The 20375-nt window shown below is 37.0% G+C and overlaps 4 protein-coding genes across 4 annotated transcripts; 3 read left to right on the forward strand and 1 right to left on the reverse strand.

Annotated features, from left to right (window-relative positions):
• On the forward strand, window positions 1-7979 carry LOC103319089 (plant/protein, putative (DUF3411)). Its single transcript, XM_008220584.2, has 8 exons — window positions 1-527; window positions 2034-2198; window positions 2316-2408; window positions 2543-2658; window positions 4283-4381; window positions 4470-4775; window positions 6176-6340; window positions 7305-7979. The coding sequence occupies exons 1-8, from the start codon at window positions 207-209 to the stop codon at window positions 7591-7593; spliced, it is 1554 nt and encodes a 517-aa protein (XP_008218806.2). The 5' UTR covers window positions 1-206; the 3' UTR covers window positions 7594-7979.
• Window positions 7980-9881: 1902 nt separating this feature from the next.
• Window positions 9882-12364, reverse strand: LOC103319217 (F-box/kelch-repeat protein At3g06240-like). The gene is made up of 2 exons (XM_016791432.2): window positions 11609-12364; window positions 9882-11129 (listed from the first exon to the last, which is right to left on the reverse strand). Exon 2 carries the CDS (start codon window positions 11003-11005, stop codon window positions 10025-10027), a length of 981 nt encoding a protein of 326 aa, XP_016646918.1. The 5' UTR covers window positions 11006-11129; window positions 11609-12364; the 3' UTR covers window positions 9882-10024.
• Window positions 12365-12763: 399 nt separating this feature from the next.
• Window positions 12764-13878, forward strand: LOC103319090 (fatty acid elongase 3-like). The gene has a single exon (XM_008220585.3). The coding sequence runs from the start codon at window positions 12952-12954 to the stop codon at window positions 13765-13767; it is 816 nt and encodes a 271-aa protein (XP_008218807.2). The 5' UTR covers window positions 12764-12951; the 3' UTR covers window positions 13768-13878.
• A 3005-nt stretch (window positions 13879-16883) lies between these two features.
• On the forward strand, window positions 16884-18030 carry LOC103319091 (uncharacterized). Its single transcript, XM_008220587.2, has one exon. It carries the CDS (start codon window positions 17084-17086, stop codon window positions 17891-17893), a length of 810 nt encoding a protein of 269 aa, XP_008218809.1. The 5' UTR covers window positions 16884-17083; the 3' UTR covers window positions 17894-18030.
• The last annotated feature ends 2345 nt before the right edge of the window (window positions 18031-20375 follow it).

Raw genomic sequence — 20375 nt, forward strand, 5'->3', positions numbered from 1 at the left:
GGAACTTCGCTTTCGGATTGGGTTGTCGTCGTTTAGTCGGCTATCCTCCTCTCAAAACCCCCAATACCCCAACCCCTTGCTCCCCCTCTTTGTTTCTTCACTTCTCTCTCTCCAGAGAGAGAGCCAAGAAAATTCACGAGAAAATCATCACTTGATTTTCTCAGTATCCAAACAGAAATAAAAAACATCAAAAAGAGAGAGAAAAAATGTCGCACGCAGTGTTTCAAACGGCTCAAATCATGCCGATAAACACCCAGCTCCCGACGAAGCCCAAGCTGATGGGTCCCATCCAGCTTCGGATGTCGGAGCGGAGAGGTCTGGTGTTGAAGGCCAATTGCGCGGCTCCGTCTACTTCTGGTTTTGTGGATGGAGACTCCATGGCTTTGTTGGAGAGGTGTTTTGTGGGGCCATCCGTCACTGGCGGTTTTGGTCCGGTTATGAAGGGACAGTATGGTGCGTTAGGTGCGGTTACTCTTGAGAAGGGCAAGCTCGATATGTCTCAGAAGCAATCCAAGTCTAGCCCCGAGGTCAGTTTGAGTCTCTGTCTCTCTCTTTGTTTGGCAATGAAATTTTGATTATTCTTGTTTGCTCAAGTTAATTGAGTTGTTTGGTTAGTGAGAAATTGTGGGAAATAAAAAAGAAACTGAGAGTGGCACACTGACCTGAATTGAGCGTTTAACGAAGTAAAGATAGATAAAGTGCTTCACCTAGGTGCTGGAGACTGCAGTAATTTGGATATCGTAAACAAGATTCCATTTTTAGGTTATTTTATCAAAATCATTAGTGTAATATGGCCGCCTTGCTAATTTACAATTTTCACATGCGCACAATATAAGAAACTTTCAATGTTTACGGTTTGGTAAAATACGATCCTTAAAGTTGTGCTAAGTTGCTAACTGATCGATTGAAATGATTCAATTCTTCCAGTATTCTGGTTTTTTCCTTAGTGTTAGAATTTTTATCTTCTTTCTCATTCTTGTGTGTGAAAATGCATTAGATTTCACACCATATTGATTATGAGAGTAGAAATTTATTAATTTTTTTTACTTCAAAGAAGATATAGAGGATGCATAGGAAAGCTAACTGTGATGAGTTCTCTACAGATATCACCAACAGTGATCTGCCAACATGTGGTTTGTTTGGTTTTGAGAAAAGAACTAGCTCTATTTTAATTTCTTATGATATTGTAATTCATGGGTTGTAATGTTTTTTTAATTAAAAATTTAAGTTGGATGCAAAGATTGAATGTATGCTGAAACTGACATCAAAATTTATGCAGAATTTTTGAAGGGAGTTGAGTGTATATGTATACTTTAGAATCGAGAAAGAACATAGGAGAAAAGAAAACAGAACCAAAATGTATGTTTACTTGAACTTTAGTAACAGACTTTAATCTTATATTCTCAATATCAATAGGTATGGATTGAAGTATCAAGAGTGACCTAGTTATATAGTAATCTGAATAGACAACGAATAAACCATACTTATCTTTTCTGCAACTACACCCAATAGTTACACCGACTGCCAAGATTCCAATTTCTGTATGTGTGAGTGATATTTTCATATTGAATTTTGTAATTTTTAACTTTCAATCTAGCTCATTACTTTCAATAATTGCCGGGGAATTTTGACATCTGAAACTTCAATGTAAATGTCGTATTAGCTACCCATTAGTATTATGATAATAGTTATAAACTGAGGAAAGAAGAAATTTAATTAAGGCAATAAGTCAAAGTTCTTGAATGCAACGGAAAGAAAGAAAGAAAGAAACAGTTAAAAGGCATCAATATTTTTGTCCTTGGTATTGACCATCAAATTAATCTTTGTACCCTAATAATGGTTGTTCTAAGGCATAGGTCTGCAAAATGGAACACTCTTTCTAACCATTCATGTGATACTGCATTAGACAATTGTCTGAGTACTCTGGCCTCTGCTTTCATTAAGCAATTCTGGCCATATAAATTGGAATGTTTCATTTACTTCCCTTCATTCTGTTCAGTATTTTGTGAAAATCCTAATAATTGAAATTGCAGACTGCAATTGGGGGAGGTGGCGGAGATATTGGAAAGAGGATAAATAATGGTGGTGGTGATGGAGGTGACGATGATGGTGATGATGATGATTATTTTGATGACTTCGATGATGGTGATGAGGGTGATGAAGGTGGTCTGTTCAGAAGACGGATGTTTCTTGAAGAGGTTAGGAATTTATGCACATAAACAATATTGCTTATTTGTTGAATTTTTTTTCTTTCTCTTTGCTGATGTTAATTTGTAATGTATAGATGTACTGATGCTTTGTGATATTTTGTCCAGCTGTTTGATCGAAAATTTGTAGATGCAGTATTGAATGAGTGGCAGAAGACAATGATGGATTTACCTGCTGGATTCCGGCAAGCTTATGAAATGGTGCAGTACTTTTGATATCACATTTTGTCTGAAATCTCTAAGCTAGATACTACAAATCCCCCCAAATTATAAAAAAAAAAAAAAAGAAAGAAAAAGAAACACTATTGGCTAATTAACTGAAATATTGCCTCCAGGGACTGATCAGCTCCGCTCAAATGGTTAAATTCTTAGCAACCAATGCCAGGCCAACCACTACTAGGTTTATTTCTCGTGCACTTCCTGATGGAATATCAAGGGCATTCATTGGCAGGTAAGTTTATTTATTTCTCAAGCTATTCCTTAAGTCTCAAGTTTATCCTTTTTGCCAATAAGTAGCTTTTGGACTGTTCTAGGTGATAATATCTTTAGCATTTTTCCTTGTTTGATTAATGTTGGCATGTTAGATTCTCACTGTCGTACCGACTAATGTTTCCATACACAAAGTTGTTGTTTTTTTTTTTGTTTAATGGTAGGAAGGGGTAGTAGAAATGTGCAGAAAAACTTTATTTGCATACCTCAAGACATTGTGATGGCATCAATGCTTGATAGCGTAGAAGTTAGCAGGCTATTAAGAAATCAATTCTCTATGATCCATATAAGTAGGGAATTGTCTTGTTGTATTGTTGAAATAAATCATATTTTTTGGGTGGTGTTTAAGGAAATAGCGACAGGATGAAATACATTAATCATAATTCTTAAAGGGTTTTACTTACATAAATCATGACCCTAAATGGATTTAATAAGGACCAATGCTGATCCCCAAAGCGAACTAGCTATTATCATAGGAAACCAGTGTTCTCATAATCCTAATTATTTTTTTATTCTCCACACTTCAAAATATAAAAGAAACTAAAAACACAAAACAAAAAAGAAAAAGTAAACTGGATTTGTGCTTATGCTGCCTTAAATGCTTTGTCATACCACCTTGAATTTCTCTGTATATGATCTTCAACATGGTCAATACTCCCTTGCAAATTTATCACACATTTTGAGCAGAAGTGTCTAGATTTTGGATTTGGTTTTTTCCCTTGTAAAAACTAGATATATTACCAGTCTGCTTCAATAACTTAGGCATCTACGCCTGGAAATCTGATGGCATCATGTGCCTCAAAAACATGAAGCGATCATGTGTCTTTTTGAAACTCTAAGTTTGATATAAAGTGCTTCCACAATGGGCCTGAAAAAAATATATATATTTCAGAAAACTCTGAAAAAATTTCCCATCATCGATTGCATTTTTCTTAGCATCCCTGCAAAAAATCTCGTCCAAATAACTTGTATTTATATTTTTAGAGCCCATTATGACTCCTCTTACTTTTAAATTTGCGGGCATAAATATAGTGGACCAACAAACTCCTACTCTAACTTGAACAATCAAAACAATTGAATTTAATCTAATTTAGTGACCCAACATGAGTAATCAATGGTCAACTATTAATTAAGGAGCAACCAAACGACATTTAAGTAGCCCAGCATACAAATGTAACCAAAAGAGCAGTTTCAATAAGGTTCTTGTTGAACACTTGCAAGCAAACTGAAACATGCACCAATCCACCAAGAGTTTTTCCTGTGAAGACCACGATTGGGAACACAACAAAAATGAAGAGACAACAGAGGAAGTTAGTAAATAAGTCTGAAAAATAAGATATGAAACGACGAAAGACGAGGAGCCATGGATAGATAAATAAATAGAAAACATAACTTGACTGATTTTATTACGTAATAATTTATATATTTTCGTAATTCAGTGGCAATGCTTTTATATGTCCTCCCTTCCTGTAATGCTTTCTACAAGTGAATGAGGGTTATGTATTGGTGTCCGTTGAATTCTCTAATAAACATAAAATGGTGATTTGTTTCCTTAAATTTGATGTGTAATATAATTTGTTGTGCAGAATGCTTGCAGATCCCGCTTTCTTATATAGGTTTCTTTTAGAGCAGGCTGCAACAATTGGTTCCTCAGTTTGGTGGGAGTTAAAGAATCGTAAGGGCAGGTGTGTTCATGTTATGACAGAAGCATCAAATTTTTTCCGAAGCCTTTTAAATATTGGACTCATTGATGTTTATTTACTTTGAGAATAGGATAAAGCAAGAATGGGATTTGGCGCTTATAAATGTGCTCACAGTAACAGCATGCAATGCTATTGTTGTTTGGTCACTTGCTCCTTGTCGTTCATATGGGAACACATTCAAGTTTGATTTGCAAAATACGTTACAAAAGCTCCCCAACAATATATTTGAGAAGAGCTACCCACTGAGGGAATTTGACTTGCAAAAGAGAGTTCACTCGTTCTTCTACAAGGCTGCTGAGTTGTGTATGGTTGGACTAACAGCTGGAGCTGTGCAAGGTTCTTTATCAAATTTTTTGGCCCATAAAAAAGAGGGAAGGTGAGCAGTGTATTGCTGACATGTTTTTGTTATCCATATTGGGCTTATATTAGAAATGCAGAAGAAGTCAAAGAAGGAATTTGTCTGACTTTTCCGTTAAAGAACCATGAGTACTATCGTTTCTTCATAGAACACTGATTCTTTACCAATTGCTGATAAAGTAATTTATGCCACTTTTACACCCTAAAACTTTGTGTTTGTCTGTCTTTGCTCCTTCTATTTTTATGTTTTGTTTTTTTCCTTAACCAGTACAATTTCTGATGAAATAATTTATACCACTTTAACCCTATTACTTTTTCTTTGGTTGACTTTATCGCTAATTCTTTTGATTTGGCCGTCTTTTCTGCATTTGTTTGTTTTGTTTTTTCTTTTCCATAGCCACTTAAAATAAACAATAAGTCTATACTCTATAAGAAAGTGTAGATAGGTGTTAGCTGTTCACTGGACTGATAATATGCTTGTTAAAGTTACTTCGTTTAATCAGACCAAAAAAGAAGTTACTTCGTTTAATAAGTTTCTTTGCCAATTTATTGAATGACAAGTGAACTTGTAATAAAAATCTCAGTATTTAATTTTTTTTTAATGATTTGGTGACCTTATTAGTTTGGAGTATGTTTTCTTTCTTTGTTATACGTGGTATACTTTGATGTTCTAAGCTATTTCATTAAAGCTATTCATAGCTTTATTATATAGATTATTTGCAATGTATATTTGGATTACATATCCTTATCCATTAATATCATTATTTGTTATAACTTTCTCTCCTCCTTTCCCCTTTCTCCTTTCATACTCTTGCATCTTTCTTAGTGATGTTCTCATCCCCGTAATGAGGTGATATTATTGCAGCAGTAATTTAGGTGTATTACTTTTATGTGTGTTTTTAATTGAGTTCTGTTACATGTATTACTTAACCATTAAATTTAGTATTAATGGATACTGTTCGTAGCAATAGGAATTGAATTTTTGTGGTTTAAGCGTACTTTGTAACTATGATGTAAATACAAGCATTTTTTTTACTTTGAGATATTGAAGTTTTACTGTAATAATAGGTTGGTTTAGTTTTTTTACATTTACCAATAACGGTTCCATACTTGATAGTTACGATTTGGTAGAATGTCTTTGGCCAAAACAAAAATAAAAAATTTACACTCTGTTGAGTCTGTAATCTTTTCTTTTTAGACTAAATGACGTAGTTTGGTTTGTTTTTGTTGTGAATAGTAAAAGGGTTCCACTCAAAGAAAACATTAGTAGGGAGAATGCTTCAACTTCTTTGAGATTAATTTTCACTCCTCCCTCCCCTTATAAAAAAGACAGTTGTTTATTATTAGTCGAACTAATTTAGTAGTTCCTATGCTTGCTCGAAGAATTTAGTTCATATTGAATTTTTAACTTTTCAACAGGTTATCTGTGACGATCCCAAGTGTGAAAGCCAATGCACTTGGTTATGGTGCATTCCTTGGACTTTATGCGAACCTGAGATATCAGCTGTTATGTGGATTTGACAGAGCTGTGATGAACCATTTTGATGTTATTGGAGTGGCACTGTTTCTAAGCACGACACTAAGGTATGCTTTTCATTATATGTGGGGACTTGCATTCAAAGCTTACACTGCTAAATTTCTTGTACAAACGTAACCCCGTGCTAGGGAGGGTTGTCCTTTCATGCTTATGACATTCTTACCGTTTTCTGTTAACCTTTTTGTTGAAGTATTGATGAATGTTACTTTCCACTCTGCCCTTTTCTACCTTCTCAATTTTCTCTGGCCTTATGCATTTATTATTCACTTAAATCTAAGCATTTAATATTTTGAAAACATATATTTTTTCCCATAGTTTTCCTTAATAATCTAAAAGTGTAAATCCATAATGAAAAATGCTTCAGTTCTCTCATCATTGTCTTTACTGGTGCCTGGTGGAGCCAGCATAGTGCTTTTATATATGTTGCTTTGATGTTTTGCATGGGAATTGGTTGAATTCTCATGTATGGATATACCTAGTCAATGTCTTTCCTCCAAGTGCAGAATCGTGGCAATCATTTGTAACTTATTTCCACTGCAACTCCCTTAGGGATTCTGCCTTTCTGTCCCTATTTACTTTGCCCTGTTGTGAGAAACTTGGTAGACTTAAGTTGCAACGGAGATTGTTTGGTTCTGTGATTCTCTCAAGAATTTGTAGATATCTAAATCTGAATCAAATTAGTGGGCGGATCCAAATCCGAATATATGCTGTCATCAAAACATTAATTGCTTGGTTTGAACTTTGAAATGCGTTGTGGTGTGATTTCATCCCGTGACATTTACTTTTGTAGTTACCTCTGCATGTCAGAGATATGGTTCTGTCATAAAACCAAGGCCATCTTGGTCTAACTATACTGGGTTTTTCTTTTTTCTTTTCTATTAAAAAAAACCCTACTGGGATTTTCTTTTTATTGAGAAAATCTTAGGTCTTGCTTTTAAATGGTAATTGCTGCACATATGTCGACTACTGTTAAGATATATTCTTTTGACTCTTAATTGGGAATGTGCACAGGCTTTTGAATGTACAAGTAGGGGAGAGATCAAGGCTGGCTTGGCTTGGGGTGGAGGCTGATCCACTGGTTGACTCTGATGATCTTTTGAAGGTTTACAGTAGGCCTTCTGACAATCTTGAAGGGCCATCTTCAAAATGGTTTATTTCGAAGAATGCCATTGTTTCTGGGCTCGGTCTCCTTGGCATCAAACAGGGGAATGCTGACTCCGTTGCTGATGGGGAATCATCAACCCCTAAGACACGTAGAAAGAGGATTGTCCGGAAGAAGGTGACTGCAAGTTCAGCGTAGTTTAGTCAAATGTAATCACCAACAGAGTCCAATTTTGTTGCCAGGGGAGATACAACCACTAAACAAGAGGAGCTAAGGAGGTGTTGTGCAGAAATTTCTGGCATCTCTTGCGTAGGATTGCTGAATGACAAGATATAAGGAGAAGATTTCTAATTTTTTTTCCTTCTATAGTTTCTCCCTCTTGATCGCAAACCAAGTGTATTGTACTACTGTGCTGATCTTGAAATTTTAGTAAATTAGAAGCTTTCGATTCTTTTATCTACACGTGCATTTTTGAAGAAGACTTAAAAATTCTTGCTGTTTGTAATTACAGCAGCGCTAGTTTGTCATGTTACTGAAAAATTAACGGTTCAGATTATAATATATATCATAAAGTTGTGCGTGAATTATGTCCGACTTATTCTATTTTTTCTCGTCAAAATGGAACTTTGTTATGGCAAAACAAAAGATCCACCACAACAGAGAACCCCCATTTGCTAGGGCACAACAATCATATCTAACTTGGCACCTTTTACGAATGTGTACGGCAATTTCATGTTCCTAGCAAAGATACTGTGCTTCCTTCTGGAAGGCCAGAAATTCCTTGAGATGTACGAGCATGACCAGCATTATAAGTTGTTATACGACAGTGTTTGTGATTTTTTTGTGGAGAACCTCAAGTCTGATATTGAAAAATTGAAGCGGCAGAAATTAAAGCATCCTGATATATACCCTGGTATGGATAATCTCTTCGGCCGGAATATAAGCACGGCCGGATATTCTTATTTTGACTACCCAAACATGTGCCCCATTTCGATGTTCCGAAGCATTGCTTTGAAGCTTTTCCCTCGAGAATCAGACCCGGAATTCCAAGGTCTTGAAGAAGCTGATTACAAGGGTAGAGTTTGGTCACAGCTCTTCGAAGTTTTGGCCCCCTTGGTTCACGCCTGCGGCACTCAATACGAATATCGTGATCCAATAGAGCCGCCTGCTCATAAGACGTATTTGGAGCGCTTGAAAGCAGACAAGTCCAAGCTTCAGGCCGATGCTTTGCTTCCACACCAGATCATAGCTTATGTGCATCACTGGGATTTCGGGAAGGTGGCTGAGCTTCAGTGGAACGCAATGGTGGAGGACATAAAAAAGCAAGGCAATAACGTGATACTCAACAATTGCTTTTGGTTCTATGCGGCGGTGTCGACCCGAAATTCATGTGTGAGGACTCCGTGGAAGTGTCGATTGCTTTGGGACTCTTGGTTTCTCAACTGAGTCAAGAGCCATGGAAAGGGAAGTTGATCAATTACCATGAAGTTCGCCTTAGCTAGAATTGATACAAGGCGGCCACGATCTTAGTACGAGTTTGTGAGTAGGAGGATGATAACATGCAATCATACTGCTTTTAGAGAAATGTTTGATTTGATTCTTGAAGAGGCTGTGAAGAGGAATTTGAAGCCAGAGCAGATGGTCAAGAAGGTGTTTGTGTTCAATCACCCTGGCTTTAAACGTTTTGTGGAAGTCCATGACTGGAAGTATATTTATAATAATATAAAGTCCAAGTTTGAGGACAAGGGGTACGGGAATGTGGTGCCACACTTTGTGCATTGGAATTTGTCAGAGTACAACAAGAATAAGCCGGCGATACCTTATAAAGGACCATGACGGTGTTGACTGGCTTCTCCAACAAATTGCTCGAGTTGTTCCTGGAAAACGATGGAGAATTTGGCCCTGAACATGTCATGGAAGTGGCCATCTCTGGCGACAAGTTTCAAAGCTTGGCTGTAGTGGACTGATCCATGATCCATCATCTCTGTCTCCTTCCATCCTTCTAATAATCTTGTTAACATGTTTCGACATAGATTCTGGTCATGTTCTTTGTTTGTTTAGGTAACTTCATTCAATGATATTTCGAAACAAACATGTTTAGAGAACTCTCCCAAGATCTAATGATACTTCAACCAGGTCAACACTACTTCAAACAGACAGAGAGCATAAACGAATATATGTGTAGAGTGAGTATTTTCTGTTATGAATATTGTGAAAAATCGTTACGAATGGGGGATTTATGGATGAATGATTGCTTGGTTGCATATATTGAGAAACACATTTTTAATAGTATAGCTAATGAGGTTGTTATGCAAAGACTAAAAAGTATGAAAACTCGTCGAGAACAATTATGATTGTAATGAACAGGGAATATGGTTTTTGATGTTTTGAGGTATATAGTCCAACTTCGGCAAGTCTTCTTGCATACATCGATATTCAGAGAGTCTTAATTATTGCAAAAGATAGATGTTCCATATATCTCCCCATTTACAGCCTTTTATTTATTTATTGAATGGAAAGTAAAATTGTTTCGCATACACAACGCACATTTGAGGTCAAGGCCTTGAAGCAGAAAACAAAAGGAACAAGCCAGAAACAAACAGTAAGAGCAAAAGGAATTGGGCTGATTTCACATATTGTTTGCACCACCACCACCCTCTGCTGCTGTTACCGGCGAAACTAAAGTCTCTAGGTAAGTAGTTGCTTGGAATTCATCAGCCTCTTTACCCTTTATAATATTCCTAAATGTCCTAGTCTTGGTATTATATGATACCAAGACCTTTCCTTCATGATCCATCAAAACTTCACCATTCTCTAAAATGCAGACAACCTTCAGCTCAAGTTCATCCACTTCCACGAAAACCTGTTGAGCCAAAATCTCTGATGAAATTTTTATGACTCTAGTCCAAGATTTCTTGACACCATATTCCTTCATAATCCATATGCAAAAATCTGTGTCTTCGGTCGGGTCATTATACAGACAAAGACAATTTAGAGCACTCGTAACTCCCTCGAAGCTATAATCCGTGTTGCCACAATAGGGTAATGGCACAATCTCCTTAAATTCCTCATCTGCTAAATCCAGAGAGGTGATAGTTCCAGACGTTATCCAATGAAGAGCTCCTTTTAAGAAGCACCCCTGCTGATCAGTCGTTCTCAAATCAGCAAGATATTCATAAGTCCTCCATGAATTCCTTTTTAGTGAAAAGACATTCATCATAACTTCAGAAGGCCCCTCAGTGGCCAACATTATCTTGTAATCTCCAGCTAAAGAATCATAACCGAATCCGTAAAACATCTTGTCTTGGAAATGATATGGAGGTTGTGCTAACACCTTGGTTTCTCTAGTACAAGGGTTCCATAATATAATAATGGAGTTGTCGTCGCCGATTTCTAGACATACCAAGCCATTGCAAGAGCCCAAAATACACAAACACACATCTGGGTCCATTACTGCAGGATGGTCAACCTTCTTGATTGCGAGATGACTACCGTCTCCATCCTTGGATCCTTCGCAGTACATCGAAAGAAGAGAGTCATTATGTGAGACCAAGAGGTTCATGTTCATGTTCATGTTGATGCCTGTGACTGTGTTGTTGAGGTGAGTCATAACAAAGCGAGGATCGAAGATGAGACTACGCAATGACTTGCACACACAACCACGTCGTATTAGAGATTCGACGGGTAGCCTTAAGAGTGTGTCGACAATGAGTTCTATGGGGATGCTGAAACACCTACACCAGAAAGAACAAAAAAAAAAAAACTTGGTTCAAAACTTAGTTTTTGCTTGGCTTCAGAAAATAACGTCTGTGTAGATCAAAACTTCAATGAGCAATAAGAAATCTACTCAAAGTATGAAATCCCAAGGAAAGAAAAATAGAAAACAAAACCAATTTGAAATATGAGAGATATCTAATAGGGTTATATAGATTTCTCACTTGGGAAATAATAAACCTCTAATGCTTCTTTTGCGAAGCTTAAATAGTAAATCATTATAGCTCTGTATACCTCTAATCTTTAAATATGGAAATTAGACAATAAATCACTGGTATATATATCTAACACAAGCGTGTCATATGCTTCATGGAGGCTCTTGATGTATATTACCGAACATTTGAAAAAGAACGTTAAAAAATTCCAAATTAAATTACTCATAAGTGCACGAATCAACGGTAGTCACAAGAAATATATACATGAAAGAAAATAATAGAACCTGGAATAACGAATGGTGGTGTGTCTAAAGCTCTCTTCTTCTCTTCAATCTCCACTTGTGTAAGGAGGTCTAGTATAGAGAGCTTAGGCTGGCCTTATATAGTATAATAGAACATAAACTTACTCAAAAAATGTCTGGAAAAACCTACCAAAACAAAACAAAACCCTAAACAACTTAAAGGAAACTAACTGTCTGACAAAAAAAGGAAGCTAACATCTAACTTCCACGCACGTTTTGGGGTTGTTAAACCTTCTAAAAAAATTCTGGAAAAATATGGGAATTGTAGCTCTGTCTCTTAGCTTTCCAGGCATGTATCACACGTCACTTGGAGAAATAGGGGAAGTCTCCAACTCTTGAATCTCCACAGCAGTTGAGTTTTGACGGGAGGCTGTCTTGACTGGAAATTATAGAACAAATGGCTTGATGGAAAATTCTCAAAAATTCACATAATGATATTCAATGTCTTAGTTTTCTTTTTCAATTGGCGTCGCTCTAAAATTCCTCCTAAAAATCAATTTCCGGACAAAAACCTTATAAGTGCACAGAAAAGATGAAAATAAAGAAAGTAAAGTAATAATACTCTTTTTAATCAACTTTGCGTACAAAAAACTAGGTCTAAAGAATATAAAATTATAAGGAGAAGATTTCTAATTTGTTTTCTTTCTATAGTTTCTCTTCTCTTGATCGCAAACGAAGTGTACTACTGTGCTGATCTTGAAATTTAAGTAAATTAGAAGCTTCCATTTTTTTAGCTACAATCATACAATAAAAGCACTTTAGTTGAAAGAACTACAACACTACATACCCCATTTTATAAATTTTTCAAGGAGCCAAATTTCTTGGAATATAAGATTTATTCTAAATTTTTGTATATTAACTGTAAACAGGCTAATGAATGGATTTTCAAAACGATAATTTTAATATCATAGAAAACATTTGTAGTACATGAGACTTTTGTGACTTAAATTACATGTTTGAGTATGTCTTGAAAAGGACAAAGACGAACAACATTCCGGTTTCACACAAGTTTTTCTTCAAAGTTAATATTCTAAAATTAATAATAATAATTACCATTGAATTCGACAGTGGATTTAACTGAGAAAGAAATTACACATCTCATCAAAAGATAAGAAAATATCCAAAAAAAAAGGCATCAAAAGATAAGAAAATATCCCAAAAAAAGGGCTAAAAAGAAGGTTGGTAGCACATAGCCATCGTCAGTACCAATGAGTTTCCCACTCCCTCATCTTATCTTAACTCAGCAGAAGACCCCATAGTTCCCCCTCTCAACTACAAACTACAAACTCAGAACTCACTCCCACTCACTCACGGCAGCGCGTACGATGAACGCTATTTGGTCAACGCTCCAATTCTGGCTGGTCAACCACCCATCCATCCTCCACTTCTCATGGGCTCCAGGCCAAACCCCAGCCTCCACCCCGCTCTTCCTCACTCTCTCTATCCTCTCCTACCTCTCTCTCACCTTCCTCCTCACCCGCCTCCCGCTCTCCCCCATCAACCCTGCCCTCCTCAAACCAATCACAGCCGCCCACAACCTCCTCCTCTTCCTCCTCTCCCTCATCATGGCCGTTGGATGCACCCTCTCGATCCTCTCCCCCGACACCCCAAGCCTAGACTGGATCCTCTGCTTCCCACCCCACATTTCCCCAACTGGGCCCCACTTCTTCTGGGCCTACATCTTCTACCTCTCAAAAATCCTCGAATTCCTCGACACCCTCTTCATCATCCTGAGTGGCTCCATCCAACGGCTGACCTTCCTCCACGTGTACCACCACGCGACCGTGCTGGTCATGTGCTACCTGTGGCTGCGCACGTGCCAGTCCTTGTTCCCGGTGGCGCTCGTGACCAACGCGTCGGTGCACGTGCTCATGTACGGATACTATTTCCTGTGCGCGGTTGGGATCCGACCCAAGTGGAAGCGGGTGGTGACGGACTGCCAGATCGTGCAGTTTTTGTTCAGCTTCGCGGTGTCGGGTCGGATGCTGTACCTGCACTTCTCCGGGTCGGGTTGCTCCGGGATTTGGGGCTGGTGCTTCAATGCGGTCTTCAATGCCTCTCTTTTGGCTCTTTTCGTTGACTTTCACGTCCAGAGTTATGCCAAGAGAAAGAAAATGGGTCAAAAGGATAAAGGGTCCTGATCTTTTTGATCAGAGTGTGGTAGTTGTGGTTGTAAGCTTGTAATGATGCTAATTTTTAATGCCATTTATGTGGACGGCAGCGATTGGTTGGATGCATTTTTCCTTCATTTATTTCTCCCCTTGTATCTTGGCTTCTCATGTACCATTGTTTTCTTTTGTTTTTTCTCGCCCAACCAAAAAAAAAAAAGTGGAACCAAAGCCCGGACATATATTATATATAGATGAGAGAGAGAGAGAGAGAAAGAGAGAGAGAGAGAGAGGGTGGTTGGAAACTGAAGTACATTCCTGGTTACCAACAGAACAATATGGAGAAGCTTAAATGTGGAGCTGCCCAATAACCTTAATTCGTGAACCATATGCGATGGTCAAACATTGAAGACAAGTGAATTCACACATAATGGGCTCCATTCAAATGGATTGTGACCATCACATGCTCCCACTTATATCCTTTAATTGATAAGAGCGTAGACCTAGCTACTCCAAAGCTTCATGGACCGGTGTCTGATTACTAATACGGATATTGTCTCCAATTTAACTATTGTAATCATACAAAATGTGTATCGATGTTATTAATAATTAAACCACTCATGATATGTTTTAGTTTATTTCGTGATGTTTTCGATAAAATTTAAAACCAAACCAACCATATCAACCTCCATTAATTATATATCTATGTATATGATTCAAAGAAAGCAACAGTTTGAAGCTTCAGTAGCTAGCTATATCATCTACTACTGGCATTCAGCTCATGGCTCATGAATGCAAGAATTTAAAGATTTTGACTTGTCAATAGTTTACTCACACACACACACTCAACAAATAAGGAAATCAAACTCATCATCTCAACTTCCACTTCTTAGTAAATTGAATGAAAAGGCCATTTTAGCTCGAAGTGATGAACAATTTTGTCAACAGTTTGAGTTATAAATAAAAATTCGTTTAACAAATTAATTATTCCGTGGAAAGCAGACAATATTACAATTAAGTACTATTTATCAGTTATTAAACATGAAAATGCTAAAAACATTTGAACTTTTGCAGACAAATTTTGATTTTGTATAAAACATTATGCAACGCGGCACTTTGAGCAAAACGAAAAGATACACGTTGAAAAAACTTCAAGCTCTGCTAATTCTAAGAATACTCATAATAAGGAGAGAGTGTAGATTTCCAAGCTTTGTTGATTCTAAGAATATTTTGTGTCCTAGCAAACTCTTCAATTTAATTAATGCAATGTTATGAAAAAGAATATAAAAAAATATGAAAACATGTTTTAAATGTCTATATATTTATTGTTTGAAAAGAAAAATTGCACCTTTTTTTACATTTTCAAGGTAGGTTTTATTTTTCCAAAGTAAAATTAAATGTTTAGAATAGCCAAGATTAACTTACCAGTACTAAAGAAAGAGAGAAAGAAGTTGCAGCTTTGGTGACTGAGTTTGACAAGGCTGTTGAAGAGAGTTTTGATTGATTATGTGGCTCACCTATTTTAGCATTCTAAAGCTATTGAAAAGACCGTTAGAGATGCTCTTAAACTAACAACTATTTATTCATATAAGGAAGATATCCCTAACATTGAACCAAATCCCCTTATTTATTATAGATAACTATATCATGAACCTAGATAATAATCCCAAAATGCACGAACAAGTATTTATTCCAAATGCATGAACACTTTCTTCATGTATGTAGTCTATCCCAATAGCCCAAGTATACCAAAGGACTAATCTGTCTGCATCAAAGCATCTAGATGATTTTTATTGTCATGAATGATCATGAGTCACATATGTTTCTTAGAAGGGTAAACCATTTTTTTGGTGCATGTGTTTTTACTCAAAATTACTTCTAATTTCAAAACACTCAAGGACCATGAAGTTTATTATACTACTCAAAATTACTTTTAACATCATGGTCTTTGTTTGTGTTTTTACTCATATTACTTTTAATTGCATGTGTTTTTAAATATGATATTTTTTACTATTAATTTTTAGTAGAGTCCACATGAGCATAAAAATGATACTCAAATTTGCGTGGTTCGCAGTTAACACCTCACTAAAAGTTTGGTTGACGAGGTGGTTTAAATGCAGGGTTATGAGATAGAAGCTTGTGTATAAGTTTGTCAATCGTCATCTTCCCCAAGCTCTCAAATCTACTCTCACTCTTCTCACACAACAAATCATACACATAATGCTCGGTGGACGGTAGACTTACAGTCTGCTCGGTAGGTTTTAGGCGATGCATCCACTCAAGACAGTGGAGTTGCGCTATTATATATGTTGTTGTGATCTCTAGTATGGTCACCGTTCACGGTGATAGATTTCCCAAATAATTATATACACGGCGATGAATAATCTTTGACTAAATACTCGCCAGGAAACAGAAATTAATGACACTACATACTCGAAGAAGATCCAATACAACTTGATTGCCACCTCTATTCATCCTAGATTATAAACTTTGTCATGCAAAATTGAAGGGCGACGATTGAATCTTGATGGTAAAAAGTACATACATAGATCATCAACCCCCCATATAAATAAATAAAGCGTCGAACTAAGGCTAGAAGTGGAAGATATTGACTTCTGGATTGGAATAAACTTGAGAAGAACACACTGCATGTGATGACACTGACTGACTGGACTTTGTAATGAATTTGTGTTAGTGACTTTGAATTGGTGAGAGTGATAAGATAGATGGGCGGCACAACAGCAATCTGAACTTGAGAAGGACGAAGAAGAAATAGACATCGATGGCTAAAATCAAATTTCACAAAAGTAGAAGTAAATAAAAGGTACGTACGACTATAAATTTACATATAAAAGATGTGCATGAATTTGTATTCATATGTGCAAGTGAGACTCCAAACTGGTTGAAGATGGAAGGTCGATCCATCATTACGCAGAATTTGAAAAAGTCTAGCTACTTCCTCCTCAAGCCCATTTATCTCATACGTGGTAGAAATCTGGTTATATTTTAATTTATCACACAGAAATAAATGGAGATCAGAGATGGGCGTTGGTTCAGGGTTTTACTTCTTTTACTGCAGCCAGCTTGCAGAGCTGCCACCTGCTTTTGTGGGTCCCACTTGACCCAAAGATGGTTAAATTTTGGTTTCTTAGAAATCCCCAACACCAGTCCTATGCTTCCCGCACTTCAACACACACACACACACCATCTCTTCTCTCCCATAGCTTTCACTTAAAAAAATTCTCAAGAATCTCCCTTCCTGTTTGCCCGTTTGCCTGTTTGGCCTTCCGGCGTCGCCTAAACCATTGTTTGACAACCGAGAAACGGCGCCTGAGCCTCCCCGTTCACCATGGACCTCAACATGAACCTCAACATCTCAAATACCTTTCAGTATTGGCTTGTGAAGCACCCAGCCATCCTGCACTTCTCATGGAGCCCTAGTGAAACCCCGGCCTCAAGCCCACTCTTCTTATCCCTAACTATCATCTCCTACCTCACCCTCACTTTCCTCCTCTCCCACCTCCCTCTCCCACTTATCAAACCCCGCCGCCTCAAACCCATCACCGCCGTCCACAACCTCAACCTCCTCCTCCTCTCCCTCATCATGGCCGTTGGTTCCCTGGTCTCCATCTTCTCCTACGCACCTTACCCTTTCTGGATCATCTGCTTCCCACCCAAAACCCCACCAACGGGGCCTCTCTTCTTCTGGGCCTATATCTTCTACCTCTCCAAAATCTACGAGTTTGTGGACACCTTCTTGATCATCCTTAGTGGGTCCTTTCAACGGCTGACATTCCTCCATGTGTACCACCACACAATGGTGCTGGTCATGTGCTACATTTGGCTCCACACCTCACAGTCTCTGTTCCCGGCGGTGATCGTAGCAAACGCCACGGTGCACGTGGTGATGTACACCTACTACTTGCTGGCTGCGCTTGGGGTGAGGCCTAAGTGGAAGAGGAGGGTCACCGAGTTTCAAATATTTCAGTTCATGTCAAGCTTCGTGGGGTTGGTTTGGATGCTCATCTATCACTTTAACGGGTCGGGTTGCTGCGGGATCTGGGGATGGTGGTTCAATATTTTTTTCTATGTTTCTCTTTTGGCTTTGTTCATGGACTTCCATGCTAAGAGTTATGGCAGCTCCAAGAAGGATTTGTGATCAGCATCATGATGATGTGGACAAATCTACCGCTAATTACGATCCATATTTGATCAGTACTCAAGAGATCAAGTAGTTCCCTTGAATGTATTTTGTGTTATTGATTTATAATGCATCAATTAATTGCTTTCTATTAATTTTCATATTTGAGTAATTTTTTTTAGTTAATAGTGAAGTGTTGAATCACAGATCTTCTTCTCTGTTATAAGAATATATTTTAGTATTATTGTTGGCATATTAGTAGTATATATACAGCTGCTATATTTTTTTTTTGTCAGCATCATCTTTGCCATAGTAGTAGTACATAATTAAGAAAGTGGTTAACACCTCATTTTGCTTTTTTATTTATTTATAAAGTTGTTTTTTTTTTGTCCGGTCATAGTTAGGAAGGGGAGGTGGATTTTCTTACACGCTACCAAAGTACTTAGGTGTCATAGGAATTCAAACATGAGATCGCTGATCATTTTTCACCGGATTAGACCTCTTGGCTTGTGTTTTAATTTGTTGAGTTTATATGAAGGTTTGGAAGTCATAAGATGCAAAGAGACATGCATCCCTTTTCTTGGAACGCAGTCCTTTTGTGGTAATAAGTCAAGTGTTAATTGCGCACACAGGGGACAGAGCCAAGCTGGGGCTGCCATACACTTTTTTTTTTGTTCAATACCCCAATGCAATTACTAGTAAGTGGTTAAATGCAAACCCTATAGTCGTCACTTCATAATAATTTTATTAACAATTATATAGTAAATGTTTATTTGAAAATAAAAAGCGAATGTACAGCCATACCAGTCTATTAAAAGCTCCATATTCAAGACCAACGTCCTTTTTTAGTCTATTATTTACTGTTGTAAGATTGAATTTTCCTTTCAAAAATTCTTGTTATTAATTCGGCCCCTCCACACATACAATCCTAGTTCCTTGCATATATGATATCAATTGTTCATACGATGGGTCCTTATAGCCAGCTATATCATTAAACACATGTGATGTGATTGGTGCTTTATATTTCTTTAACCAAAACTGAAAGTTAAACTTGAAATCTTTGCTGGTTGGTATGCAACTATTAGGAATAGTTTTGTGTGGTTTGAAGTGCCTTTGATATTATTTAGGACGTCCTCTCAGAAGAACAATAATCAGAATCAAGTTCATTCATTTATTCGTATCGTCAAATTTATATTAAAACAAATTAAAGGTTAGATTATAAATGTATAATAGTACTACAAGGATAAACATTAAGTAATGCCAAGACATGTAGAGAGGAGCCAAATTCTTTGACTTTATTTTTTCTTTTCTTTTTGAGTTTAATAATTGCTAACTATATACGGTACACCATCACCACTCATTATTCCATGAGTTTATTGGTGGGCAGGGGTCAGAATGTAGGCAATGTCCATTCCCCTCACAAACTCAGAACTTCTTCGAGCTCCATCCCTAATGGATATATAAGGGCGGCTTTGAGGATGTGCAGGTGGTGTTACCACACAAGATCCCCACTTTTTGAGGATTGCACAGAGCATCAGTGAACCCATGAGCAATCATACAACATTAACACTCCTTACCACTAGACCATTCATGTCTTAATGAAAGATAATTTTGTTCATTATACTTATATTGTTTATGACATCAATTCATGGTAGTTTTAGTTTTAATATTTTCATGTTAGATAATGTGAGTGTTCAACTTAAATTTTGCACGTAACTCTCAAAATCGCACTGTTGTCCAACGAATACTTTATGATATATTCTTGTCCCTCAAGAAAATTAATGCTTCAAAATATATAGGTAGAATCCGACACAAAATATAAATTAAGAAAAAGATAGAAGTGCCACCAAATTAATTTTGTAGGGAAAGTTGTAAAAGACTCGAGCGTCAAAGGTTCAGATACTCTCACCATGAGCAAAAACAATGTATCTCACACGTTTGGTTTGTCAGTGATTGCATATATTCATTTGTTTTTCATCTCTTTCAAGCGATTTTTAGCGTAGCAATTTAATTTTGTAATTAAGCAAAAGATATAAATAAAATTAAAATTATATGCATCGCTACACTTTTACCTCTAGCTAAGTCATAAGTTCATAACTGTCACTTATTACCTCTAGCTACCACCATCACTCCAACCTTCTCTCTTACTCATTTACTTTCTGAAGACTGTTCTTTGAAACCAGTATATATACTTTCTGAAGACTGTTCTTTGAAACCAGTATATATATATATATATATATATATATATATATATATGAGAGCTTTCATTCTTCCATTGAGGGAGGGATCCTTCAAATAAACTTATTTGAGGGACATCCTTGTCAGGCCTATTCCGCATTGTATTTCACTTATATATATATATATATATATATATATATATATATATATATGAGAGCTTTCATTCTTCCATTGAGGGAGGGATCCTTCAAATAAACTTATTTGAGGGACACCCTTGTCGGGCCTATTCCGCATTGTATTTCACTAATCCAAACCATCTATA

Source organism: Prunus mume, linkage group LG2 (assembly GCF_029339155.1).
Source record: "Prunus mume cultivar Tortuosa linkage group LG2, ASM2933915v1, whole genome shotgun sequence".
Classification (NCBI taxonomy): Eukaryota; Viridiplantae; Streptophyta; class Magnoliopsida; order Rosales; family Rosaceae; genus Prunus; species Prunus mume.